The sequence below is a fragment of the Vicugna pacos genome, chromosome 14, assembly GCF_048564905.1.
Source record: "Vicugna pacos chromosome 14, VicPac4, whole genome shotgun sequence".
Taxonomy (NCBI): Eukaryota; Metazoa; Chordata; class Mammalia; order Artiodactyla; family Camelidae; genus Vicugna; species Vicugna pacos.
The window spans coordinates 6,139,991-6,153,694 of record NC_133000.1 but is presented as its reverse complement, the minus strand read 5'-3'; the positions used below and the strand labels follow the sequence as shown (position 1 = coordinate 6,153,694).

At 36.4% G+C, this 13,704-nt stretch overlaps 1 protein-coding gene across 4 annotated transcripts in view; it reads right to left on the bottom strand.

Annotated features, from left to right (window-relative positions):
• USPL1 (ubiquitin specific peptidase like 1) overlaps positions 1-13,704 on the bottom strand; it is a 29,955-nt gene that overhangs the window by 8,938 nt on the left and 7,313 nt on the right. Inside the window, exons 4-9 of one of the 4 annotated variants that reach the window (XR_012079902.1) lie at positions 13,050-13,689; positions 9,436-9,549; positions 4,418-4,547; positions 3,104-3,157; positions 1,276-1,488; positions 965-1,090 (exon numbers count right to left, since the gene is read on the bottom strand). Coding sequence is in view for 3 of the 4 variants with exons in the window: in XM_006209002.4 (XP_006209064.2) it covers positions 965-1,090; positions 4,418-4,547; positions 9,436-9,549; positions 13,050-13,689 (1,010 nt within the window). In the remaining variant the exon portion in view is untranslated. Of the gene's footprint in view, positions 1-964; positions 1,091-1,275; positions 1,489-2,947; positions 3,158-4,417; positions 4,548-9,435; positions 9,550-13,049; positions 13,690-13,704 lie in introns of those variants that run through there. The other 3 variants (XM_072976074.1, XM_006209002.4, XM_072976076.1) reach the window with 3 other exon arrangements.

Below are 13,704 nucleotides of genomic sequence, written 5' to 3'. Positions count from 1 at the left end.
GACGACATGAGCGTAACAGAATGCAATGCTGATGGGAAGAGCTTATATGCCCCACAGAATCCCAAAAAGACTCAATGCTGACAGGCAATAGATGCTGAAGAACAGGGGTATTCTTCTTTTCCATTAAGTTTTGGCACTATTAGATTAACTGAGAATTTATTACTTGGATGAAAACAAACCTTTAGGAAAGGTTCTGAAGGGTTTCTTGGCACATGCAAGGGCAGCCGAAAAGGTTAATGTCATTGGTTCATTATTACATCAAATTAAACCTCAAAACATTTCCTTTATGAATTGAGATAAGGGCAACTGAAAGTACAGATTAAAGACAAGGTGTGTGAGTATATTAACAAGAGAGACAAACTGCCTAAAATGGGATTGACCTGTGAGTTTTTAAAGATATGGGGCTTCTGATAATACTGGAAAAGATCGTTCTGACCAGTCCATTGACTGAGGACAAGTAGAAGAGCTGGCAAAATATAATAAAAACACATCTGCTCAAGGGCAGCAGAAAGCTTACAAGAGGATGAAGAATTAGCAGGCCGAGATCTGGAAGAAGACAGAAATTCAGACAGATAAGCCTGTAGCTCATCTTTGAATCATCTTAGTTCTTGAAAATAGATTAAGGAAATCCTAGAATTCTAGTGACTCCAGGCACTTGGCAGAGGAGACAAAAATTGGACTCTAATATCCCTAAAAAGAGAAAAACGGCAAAAGAAGGAACAATGCTGAAGAGTGGAGTCAGACAATCACTCTAAGTTAGCTCCACAGCAGTGTCACCTGAACAGCTTGTTTATTGGCCACAGTTCCTGGTACAGAGAAGCATTCTGGCAATTCATAAACATATATTAACACAAACTTCTGAAAAACAGATTGTAGTCATCACTTTTAATTCTACACACTAGAAAAAAAAAAAGTAAATCCACCTTCATTTTGTTCTAAAAATATTAAGGCAAGTTAAACTCACTTTTCTAATACCATTTTTCTTATTTGCGACTTATTGTTGCAATTGTTACATGGACCAAAATGGGCAGCATTAAGTGGGTGCCAATCAGGGATGACATTTGTAAAGGTGACCAGATTCTTCATATATCTAGTTAAAAAAAAAAAAAAAGACATAATTTCAATTAAGTTATATTCATTTATGTTAACTTAAATCAATGTCTAAAATAAAAGGTACTTTCCTGTATTCGTTTATTCATACTTTCCTAATCCCCTAATCAACATACAAATGTGTTCCTCCTTAACCCTAGTAAAGCTCTCTCCATATTTAATTACCTGTAATTTTTCAGCAATGAGATGAAGAAAATGATAAAGGCAAGGTTTCTCAAGAGCAATACCATTGCTACTCTGCACTGGGTAATTCTTTGTTGTGGGCCATCGTTCTGTGCATTGTGGGATCTTCAGCCTCATGCCTGGCCTCTACACACTACATGCCAGGAACAGCCTCCAGTTGTAGCAACCAGTTATCTCCAGTCACTGCCAAATGCCCTGTGGGGCAAAAAATAGCCCCTGGTTGAGAACCACTGTTCTAAGGTTTTCAAATCTATTAAAAGCTCACCCCTTAAAAAATTCAGTTTGGCTATTCATTATCAACAATCACAAATGAAAAGGGGAATTTAAAAAACATATATTCAGGACGATGAACAACTTAATTTTGATCCTTAAAATATTAGAACACTGGTTGTGAAGGAATTTTGTTTTCACCAATTCTAAATTTGCACTTTAGCCTGAATACTCGGTAGCAATAGGCATCTAAAAAGATGATCTTTAAATATGTACACTGTACCCCAACCAGATCTGCTTTATTATCTTTTTTTTAATTGAAGTAGTCAGTTACAATGTGTCAGTTTCTGGTGTACAGCATAATGTTTCAGTCATACATATATATATACACATATATACATAGATTCATTTTCATATTCTTTTTCATTATAGGTTACTATTAATATCTTTAAAAGAACAATTATTAATTACCCAAGAGAGAAACACTAGCCTCTTTCCTAAACAATAATATTGATAAATCATAAGTGAGATAAGCACAAGCTGTTAAAAATAGATCAGTTCTCCCAGAAGAACATTTTAAAAACAAAGCCACATAAGGTATCAACAAATGCACTATTTCTGCTAAATTCTTAGTTCTCAAAGATAAATGTTAAGCAAAGGCTCCCATTTTTTAGTTAATAAAAGGGACTTTGTCTTAGCAAATAAGTGTTCATGCTCCACATGACATCTAACATTTTTTTGTTTGTTTGTTTGTTTTTTTTGACATCTAACATTTTTGATTACTTACTAGGTACAAGGCACTGTGCTAAGCACGCATCTTCAAACAAACGGAAGAGGCAGATACTACTCTTATCCCCATTTTACAGATGAGGTAAGTGAGATCTAGCATGTACATCAGATGATAAATGACAGACCTGAGATATGAATCCAGGGAGTCCAACTCCAAAGACCATGTTTTTAACTGCCTCCAGAATATACCTTCTAAGTCAAGTAAAAGCTCTTAAACTGACACTAAAAATAGCAGCACAAAAATGAATGAGTTTATTGGATATTCTTCCATCAGATTAATTGGAAATAACTTTTAAGCTATCATATATTACAATGTAATGAAATGCCACTTCATTTTAGCTTTTTCTCTGTAACTACTTTTATCTTAAGAATTAAAAAATTTAAAAAAAAGAAAAAAAAAGAAAAAAAAAAAAGGAAACCCAAGTGGTTGACGGCTTCTCTCCCTTGAGCCTGTGGTTTTTTCCATACAGCTCCAAAATGCACCTAATCACCTTGTATTCAAAGCCAATAGATCAAAATAACTACTAACTCACTGGCCCTCTATCATGTTCGTATGTTATTTCCCTAACCAACTGGTCGGAATTTGGCCAGGATAAAGATTATTTCTGTTGAGGTCCTGGCACATAAAATATGCTCAATGAAAAGCTGTCAAATAACTGAGATGGAGATTGGGAAAAGCTGTAGTTAAGCTGATTTTAACCATCAGGCTTGTTTATATTACTTAAAATCCAGGCGGTGACTAGTCAGTGTACCACAGTGAGCAGGTAAGTCTTAGAGAACAGAAAACCTAAGCCTGAATTTTGCCACTTACTAGTGTGTCACCTTGGGCATCAATTTAACCCCTTTCAAGCTTCAGTTTCCATATCTGTCAAATGAGGAAAAAAATCAGGTAATTTACAGAAATCCATGATAGAAGACCTCGAAGCAGACATTTGTTCTCATACTCACTTACACAAAATTACTCTAAGTCCTAGGTATGAGTGAAATGCTAATTCTTACTCTGTTCTAGTACTTCCGAGTTAACTGGTAAAAAAAAGAAAAAATGTTTCCTGATTCTGTAGCTTGGATTCCCTGCAGCATTCTCTCAGACTTAACTTTCCTCGATTGTTCCCTAAAATACCTAAAAATAATCTGAACTTAGATACTGAATGGCTAAAGCAATATTTTTCTCTTGTACTTTAATTTAATAACATTAAGAGACTCCAAATTTTCTAATAGGTGAATTTAAGAAAAGAAGATGAGATTCATCTCTATTATAATAATTTGAATAAATGACCAGCAGGAAGAGTTTGGTCGTCTTTGACTGCCGGCCAGCCAGCAGCTTTCTCATACGTGGACAAAGGGAGGGTGTGCTGTATGATGAACTCTGACTCCATTTCTAAATCCTAACTCCTCTCTTTATTTATATGGTAGGCGTGCGGGAGCAAAATAAATCTGCAGCTTCCTTCTTCTCCTTGCTTCCTCCCAGTACCAATCTCAGGGCCTGTAGGTCAATGAAGATCCCTCTAATCCTCATCCAGAGGCATCAGGGAAGTAGAAACTATGGCTGAGACAGCTCACATGTAGAAGGGTTCTGGTGGTGACGGGTCTTTCAGGAAATGAAGGGAAGGAACTGGCAAGTTTAAGTTACCTCTGAGAACTGCTGCTGCCAGACTATGGGAGCCTAAAATCAAGTTTCCATGATGTTAAAAACAAGCAAACAAAAACCCCAGTCCCTAAGATAGCAGTGAACAAAACATACAGTTTTTCAAAGAATTCTGAGAGGCATTCTTTCTCAGCAAGGAATCCAGAGGGCAGTGCAGGGGAACGTGACACTTCTCCCATTTGTCCCCACGTCCACTAAAGAACTCAAGAACACATCCTCTAATAATCTATCAAAACGTGTTTTCGTTTTGTTTTAACTCTTCCAGTTTGAAGAAGCAAGCAAACAGCACTTCCTGGGGCTTATTTTTCCTTTTAACCTTAAGGGTGGAGAGACTTCAAGATATGGTGGGAAATTTCATCAAGTGCAGAAGAAACCAGAGAGAGAGCTGTGCTATGGGTGGAAGCAAGTTTTCTTCAAATTTTATTACTCAGAATCATTTTTTAATAGAATGAACCCATTTTAAAAAACAGAAAAACTAACCTGTTTTGATACTTGTGTCCACATTGTGAGCATTCAAAATTCCAAGAAAAAGTGTATGTGAAGAGCTTTTCAACATGCGGTTCTGTTTTTAAGAGCAGAGGAAATGCAAACACTGGGCTTTCCATATCACCTTGAAGAAGAGAAAGAAAAATTATTGCTCATAATTAACTGAAAAAAAGTAAACTGAACTTATGAACTGTTTTCTTTTCTCACTATATTCACAGTATGAATATACGCATATAATGTATGTATGATAAAGTAAGTTATTTACAATTGGGTAAGGTAAGTTTTCAAAGCATTTTTTTAAAAATGTCCATCATAAAGATTTATTTAACACTCAGTGTCTTTCATTTGTCTTGGTGGACATCTATGAAAACTTCTGAAGACCCCTAAGATCTCCTCAGATCTTTTTAGCTTTTCTTCAGGAAAAAAAATCCTCAGAACTGTAATAGCCCTAGAGTATAGAACAGAACAAAAATATGTACAGATTTGTTTGGCACAAATACTAAAAATAATATAACTGGTGAAACACTGTAGACTAATAATTTCAGAGTTGGACAAAACCATTAAGAAGCCATCTCTATTCCAACTCTCTTGTTCTACATGTGGAGAGGGCATGACAAAGACACATGAGGGTTAAAGGACTAGACTCAAGCCTCCTGACTCCTCAGCTACCATTCTTCTTCATCGTTCAACAATTAAAATTAAACTTCAACAACTTTAAAGCTAAAGAAGATCTGAATTTTGTTGTCATTAAAACAAAAACCAAACTGTGAATTCTGTCTTTCAGTGTTGAGACCAGCAAGCAAGTCAGTAGGAGGATTTATTTTCTCCTCTTGCATTCATCCTCCAATTGGTTTCCTTCCTTCCTATCCTCCAGCAAGGTTAGATGCAGCCTTACTGATTTGGCTCTAGAGAGAGTCTGAGTACTTCCACCCCTTCCCTCCCCTGGGACAGTCTCACATCCACGGTTCAGTTCTCCCCCTGGCCTGGAACTACAGCTGCCTGGAATGCCACCAGGAGGAGTCACCTTGGCAGGACCAAAAGGCGGAACAGTGGGTCTTATTACCTAAGCATACTCTATAAATACCAGTGGTCACAAAGGCTATTTTAATAGTCATCTCTGTGGTATAGTCCTGCTACTATTTTTGTACAAAAACAGAGTCAAAACAAAATATTTTTTATAAATAGAAATCAGTCTCCTAAAAATGAACATATGCAATACCATATGCATAAAGTGTGCAGTATAGCATGAGTGTGTAATTAGTTATCAGCCTTTAAATGCTTACTCTATTGTAAGTAAATATTAAGTGAAAAAGCAAATAATTTATACTTCATAATGACAACATAGAATCTTTTTTTAATACTTTTATTGAGTTATAGTCATTTTACAATGTTGTGTCAAATTCCAGTGTAGAGCACAATTTTTCAGTTATACATGAACATACATATATTCACTGTCACAGTCTTTTTTTCACTGTGAGCCACCAGAAGATCTTGTATATATCTCCCTGTGCATACAGTATAATCTTGTTTATCTATTCTGCATATGCCTGTCAGTGTCTACAAATTTTGAAATCCCAGTCTGTCAACATAGAATCTTTAGGTCTAAAAATACATAAGTTGTCTATGAATCAAAATGTCATGAGAGAGCTCAAAACACAGTTAAATAAGTTACATGATTACAGATCATATTAGGTAATTTATATAGCTCCCAAACTGACCTTAATTATTTCTCCTTTGAGTGTAAGTTTTATGGGTATAAAGCACCCTACTAGAGCACATATAATACCAATGTCTAATTCTAATTTTCATAACCTCCTGCCTAAATTAGTTGTTTCTTTGCCTCTAGTAACTTAACCCCAGCTCCTAGGGTTATATCCCAATAAATCTTTATACCATGAGTTGAATATATTGTTAAGTTGAAAATGCATTTAATACCCCTAAACCTACCAAACATCACAGCTTAGCCCAGCCTACCTTCAACGTGCTCAGAACACCTACATTAGTCAACAGCTGGGCAAAAATCAACTAATACAATGCCTATTTGTGTTGAATACCTCATATAATTTATTGAATACTATACTGAAAGTGGAAAACAGAATGGTGGCCTGGGTCAGGAACGTGTAAGGGTGCCCACCGCTCACCCTCGTGACCACAGGGCTGCCTGGCAGCTGCGGCTGCCCAGCATCACAAGTGAGTACCGAGCGGCTTATCACTAGCCCAGCAAAAGTCAAATCCAAAATTCCAAGCGCAGCTTCTGCTGAATGCCTTTCACACCACTGTAAACTCAAAAAATCGAAAGCTGGACCATTGCAACTTAGGGATCATCTGTACCTAGTACATTTACCATGATGCAAACCTTTCAGTGACTCTCTGCTATCTAGCCATTCAAGTTTTCTCTTCCAGTAACTGCTTATCAATGTCTTCCGGCCACTTTTCTATCAGTTTTTGTCTTTTTCTTTTGGAACTGATGGACTAGAGTTCTTTAATAAGATACCCTAGATATTATTTCTTTGTTTTATCTTTGCCCAGAGGTTTTAAACTTTTGTGTAATCATATTTACCAATCTCTTATCTATCTTATTTAAGAAATTCTTCTCCATTGAATGTTTAAATATTCACCTATATTTTCTTCCAAAGTTTTACAACTCTTCTTTCCATATTTAGGTCTTAAATGTGCTGAGGTTTCTTTCTGATTACGGTGTGAAGGACGGAACTATTTCAGGAACTGACTGTACCAAGCACCATCTGAGCTAGATAGCCTTTTCTTTCCCCCATTATCTGCATCACTACCTCAAGCAGCTGTGATGTAACCAAATGGGGAGGATCCTGATCTGGACTCTCTATTCTGTTCTACTGGTCTGTTTATCCTTACACGGGTACACAACACCCCAACACTAAATTACGCTTTAAAATTACATAAACAAGTAGAAATCATAACAATATTAGCTTTTTCCTTAAAAAAAAAAAGAAATATACAGATTAGAGGGAAAGAAAACACCAAATTGAAGATAGTAGTTACCTTTGTGGGGAGGTAAGGGAGAATTGGGGAAGAGTACATAAAGGGCTTCAGTTGTATTTGTAATGTTATATTTCTTACACTGCGGGAGAGCAGAGAGGATAGTTTATAGTGTGTTTTTCAAAAACAATCATCAAAATGATAAAGTGCCTGGCTGATTCTGTGTCAATACAGTTCCACTTCTCTTTCTTTAGTATTTTAAAATATACGTTAATATTCTGAACGAGGACACATACATTTTTAAGACTTTAAAAGTGCTCCCTGAAGCAAAGATTAGATTTCATTAGTAAGATGCTAAGCTCTTTGTGGCACCTCTCACTGCTGACTGGGTAGTACAAACGCAAGAGGATTCTACTGTATTGGAAGAGCTGTATGCTTGCTTGATTGCTGTGAGTGCACAAAATTTTAAAATCCCTTCTCTGTTACACAGAAAACCAGGCCGAAGGTGGCAATGGGGAAAGATGCAACCCTGTTCCAAGCATAACTCACAAGGATAAGAAGAGTGATGAACCAGACTGGGAAGAAACCAATCTTTAATTAAGTTAGGAACTGGAGTAGGGAACCTGAATAAAACATCTCAGGTCACTCTAGGAGGGAAAATGACACCTGCAAAATGCAACATGGGAGCCCCTCAGTCTACACTCTGGTGATCTTATGGAAAAGGCTCCTTTGAAACGAGTATCCAACCATCAGATCAGTGGTTGTGGGTTAGGAGAGGGGCTGATTACAAAGGAGCCTGGAGAACATTTTCATGGTGATAGAACTGTTCTATATCTTGATTGTGGTAATGGTAACACAACTGTACACGTTATATGTAAATTATACTATATGTAAATCACACTTTAATAAAAAGAGAAAAAGAATATTCATTCCATTTGAGATCCCACCTGATAACAAATTAGAATAGCCCTCTAGTCGTAGGAGGCAGCAATGCCAAAGATCTGGCGTATGGAAAATCAGTTTATTATTACAACAAGGTAAACATCTATACGTAGGAGTTCATGAAAAACAAAACAGTAAAACCAGGGGACAGAACTGTGAGACAAAGAAATAGGAGATACTACCATGCAAAAAAGACATGACTTCTAGATACACCATCTGGGTCTGATGAAATAAATGCTGCTTACTGAGAGAAAAACTTGAAGGTATTGAAATTTTACGTAATTAAATATGGATATTATACAAATAGGGTTATCATGTATTCTACCACCACAACATTAATAGAAGAGTTAGTACAAAGATAAAAGAGAAATAAAACAAAAAGATGGCCCTCAAAAAATAAAAAAATCACTACCAGCTCCTTTTTGGTAATACGGAAAAAATGTATAAAGATGTAGAGACCCTGGTGCCCCAGCCCTGCTCCCAGGGCCAAAGCCCAGTCACAGAGGGCAGAGCAGGTCTCACTCGGGTGCCCTTTTTAAAGGCAAGAAAACGTCCCCAAAAGGTCAGCAGTGTATTTCTCCTCATGTTCCATTGGCTAAAATTGCACCATATGCCCACTCCTAAACCAATCACTGGTGGGGGAAATAGAATTATTATGGTTGCTTTAGACCAGAGATTCTCAAGCCTGTCTGCCCACAAGAGTCACATGGGGACTTCTAAAAATTCCTGACAGTTCAACTCCATCCCTGAGACTCATTTAATGGGCCCTAACACTAGCATTTAGTTTTAAATTTCCTAGGCACTTTTTAAATACACAGTCAAGGCTGAAAACACTGCATTAGTCTACTGGAGAAAGCAGCCAATGGTGTACCACGTATTTACCTGGTTCTGGGAACTGCATCCACCCTGAAGGGGAGGAACATATGCCTGCATGTTTATATAGAACAGCTCTGTCCACGAATGATTTAACCAGTGAGATTCCTAAATGAGTCTACCCAGATTCTCTCTTCTAAGAATCTGACCATCCTAAGTAATAAAACAGTATTATATTTCCTTATGATGAAAGTATGTCTTTATGGTAGAAGAATAATAGTTAAAGTCCACAAATTACTTACCTAATGTGCATCGAAGCTGAGGCTGAAGCTTAATAAAAATTTCATCTCTGACTTCATTCAGGTAGGTCTCTATTTGTGTAAATATTTTGGAAGTAAGTTTTTTACAATCTCCATCTAATGATAAAATATAGAACATTTTCAATTTCTCATCAACCTGTATCTTTCCACAGACAATTAAGACATTACCAAAAATGAAAGTTTGTCAGAGTCAACAAATTTTGCAGAGACAAAATGGAAAACACAGAATTTCTTAATTTTGTCCTCCTCTCTCTGTGGTGTACCATATATTCCCTCAATATCTATTCACAGCACAATAGCATTAGTACTGACTGCTTGGGTCAACATCATTCTGCCCGAGTAAAACATCAGTGAAAGCCCTTCTCATCCAAACAATCAAGGTCAGCTAAAGAGCTAAGCTATCAGGTATTCTGCCTATCCCCGAAACAGCTGAAGCTGTTTCTTTACAAGCAAATATTACTTACGCTAGAGACATCTATTCACTTAGTCCTCTTTGTATAATTTTTATTGAACTTAACTAGATCATAGGAGCAGATAAATTTATAAAGAGTCTTAATAAAGTTATGATTATTTCCTAAATTAACATTTAGTGTGTTTTCCTCCTCTATGTCTTTTTTTGGGGGGGGGGGCGGTGAAGGGGTCTGCAATGACATCATTGCATTTTGTATGAGTCCACATTCTGTTTTTTTCACATAAATTTGCTTCAATAAAAACTCTGCAGGTTAGTTACTACACTCCAACTGAACCATAGTTTTATGAACCATTCCCTATTGCTGGACGTTTGTTTCTTTCTTCTCTATTACAAATACTATTATGATAAACACCTTTGAGCACATACATACCTGTCCATGTTTTTGATCATTTCCTTAGGGTAAAAGTCCTCAAAATGGAATTATTGTGACAGAAAACTACCCAAGATTAGTAAGAAGATTATTTTGAATAAAAGCCTCCATACACATCTGACTCCAGATACTCTTAAGCACAAACAGATCTTTTCACTCAAATCTCTTACAAATAATTCATACAGCCTGACCACACTCTGCTTGTATGTTTCATTATGAAAACATCTGGAGTCTGCTGTAATATGAAGTAAACATTAACCAGAATTTCTGTTATTTGACCACACCAAAAAAGAGAAAACTTACAATTCAAAGTAATGCCGTTCAAACAAATGCAATTATAACTATATTATAAAAACTACAATTATCCTGCAAAAAACTAATGTAATATTAAAGTACAAAATTAAAATTAATTCACTATTCAAGCCAAAATTTGAATGAAATATGTTCTTCTACAACAAATAACTGTCACCTACTCAGTATTGTGGCTCCTGTAGTTACAGAAAACAGAAATAAAGAGAAGAAAAGTCAAAAGCAAAAATGCGAGAAACTGAATTTTCAAAACTGCAAAAAAAAATTCAATCTCAAACAAACTCAAACTGGAACAAAATATTTCTTATCTAACAAAATTACAACTTTTTAAATGTTTCTATCCAAAGGTGACCGGAACGCCCTAGAATGTTTATTTCTACATATGAAAATGGAGTTATTATGTTGGTATAACCCTTCCAGAAAGTCATTCAAACAGACTATAATTTTAACATCCCTTCTAGGGTATAATCAGCAATGGATTCAAAGGATACATGGATATTTGTCATGGTATTTACACATAAAAGAAAAAAAAGATAAATGGTAAGTAGCCTGAATGGTTAAAAATAAGGAAACAATGTACAGGTCCTGGGTTCAAACCCCAGCACTTTCATTAAAACAAAACAAACAGAAAAAGACTGCATGACCAAAGTCAAGTTAAATGAAGACAAATATTCTTATACTACTGGATAGCAAGACCTAAGAAGTCATAATAAAAGGAACAGCTGCACACATATGCAGAATGTTATATGACAAAAGTGGCATGGCAGATCAATTGAGAAGAAAATGGGAGCTAGAAAAACTAGCTATGCAGTGGGAAGAAATGAACCCTCATCACACACCATACACAAAAATTACCTCCAGATGAACTAAGAATTTCAATGTAAAAAGCAAAACTCAGAGGGAGAGTATAGCTCAGTGGGAGAGTGCTTAGCATGCATGAGGTCCTTGGTACAATCCCCAGTACTTCCATTAAACAAACAAACAAATCAACCAAATTACTATCCACCCCACCCCACCCCGGGCCAAAAGCAAAAAACTCTGACTTCTCAGTGAAAATATAGGTGAATGACTTTGTGATCTTGGAGAAAGGAAACATTTCTTTTTACAGTCACAAACATTACTAGTTACAAAAGGAAAAATTAACAATTTGTACACATCAAAAGGTAAAAACACAAGATACAAATTGGGAGATTTAGCAACCTGACATAAACATAACAAAAGGACACATAGAAACTCATACAAATCAATAAACATGACAATAAAAAAAACAGGGTAAGACACAAACAGGCACTTCACAGAAGGAACAGAGGGTCAACCTACATATGAAGAGCTGTTCCATCTCTTTAAAATCTGGGAAAGGCAAATCAAGACCACAGACCATTTTACATCACTCAAACAGCAAAAATCTCCAAGTGTGAAAATAACCAAGGGAGGATATATGTATTAGGAAGATCTCTTCTGCATTGCTAATGGGAGTATTGACTGGCACAACCACTTTGGAAAACAATAAGCCATTATCTGGTAAATCTGAACTCAGTCTATGACTTGGCAATTACAATGCTATGGTATATCCAAGGGAGACCCTTATGCCCCAGGAGATTTGCCAAGAACAGTGACAGTAGCAGTATTTACAATAGCAAAAAACAACCCAATGACAGATGAATGAATAAATACACTGATAAATTTACAAACTGGAAATATTATATAGCAATGAAAATCAATGAACCACAAATACAAGAGCTTCATAAATCTTTATAAAAAGGGGGGAAAAAAAGTCCCCAGATACTCTCTTTTATGAAGAGATAACGTCCTCTTCATAAAGTTCAAAACAAACTAAATTAGGCAATATATTCCTTAGCCATACATATGTAGGAAAAACTATTAACAAAAAGAAGTAATGATAAAGCACACCTCAGGATAATGATTATCTTTATGGGAGATGGAGGATGGGATGGGGAGGAACACATAGGTAGACATAAGTCATTGGAAATATTTTATCTTGGGATGGAGGTGGGTTCATGGGTATCCTATTTTATAAAAAAACAAAATAAAAATATAAAATACACCCTTCATTGTGAAGAGAGATTTTTGAGGAGCTGTGGGATTATGGGTGATTTGTATTTACTTCTTTATTCTGCCTCATAGCAATTCAAAAACTTAAAATTTTACTTTGATAGACTCTATGTTGACCACTGTCACCCTGACAGCTAACTACAGCCACAGCCTTTTTATCCTTTACTCTTAATTTTTGGGAAAAAACTGCCTTTGGGGCAGTCATGATAACACAACTGGTATTATCTCAGGCTTTAAGACGCTGTCCCTGGGCGCCTTGCTCCCAGGTCTACATAAAACAGAGGCTACTGTTGGTATCTTTTCCATACAATCAGACAAAACTCAACATTAACCTTTTTAAAAATTAAAGAGAAATAAAGTGTTATTACTAACCTTTAACTCCATCCAACTGATTGGTGTGCAGCAGCTCACTGGCTTGATTGTACTTAGTGAACAACTGCCTGAACACAGATTCCTCTTCAGAGCACAGGCCAGTTACAGTGGTTTTCAGCTCTTCCAAGTGCACCAATGCTGACAGGATACAGTCTAACCAGCAGAGAGCATGTGTATTTTTCCACTGGACACATGAAGTCTGGCAAAATGAGGTACGTCTGCTCTCCAATGGCATTTCCAGTTCAGATGTGCATCCTTCATTCTGAGGGAAGGTCCCATCAGAAACATTAACTGTAGCAGAATCTTCTTCAGCAGCCATGTCAACAGTATCAGCTTCCAAAATCTCATTCTGCTCCAAGGAATCAGCCGTCCTAACTGGATTCTGTTGACCACTGTGTAGTAAACCAGGTAAGTCTGATGAGTTTCCATCATATCCTTCTCCATTATGCTGACTGTTCAAAACTTGTTCACCATTAATACCAATAGGATTTTTAGTCTTTTTGGAATTTGCTAAAAGAGGTGAATCTTCATAGTCAGTTTCCAAGATCTTCCTCTTTTGAGGCTTATTTACAGTGTGAGATTCTTCCAAATCAGGAGAAATTAAGTTATTAAGTGATCTAGAGCCCAAGGGATAGATGCACTAGAAGTAAAAAAC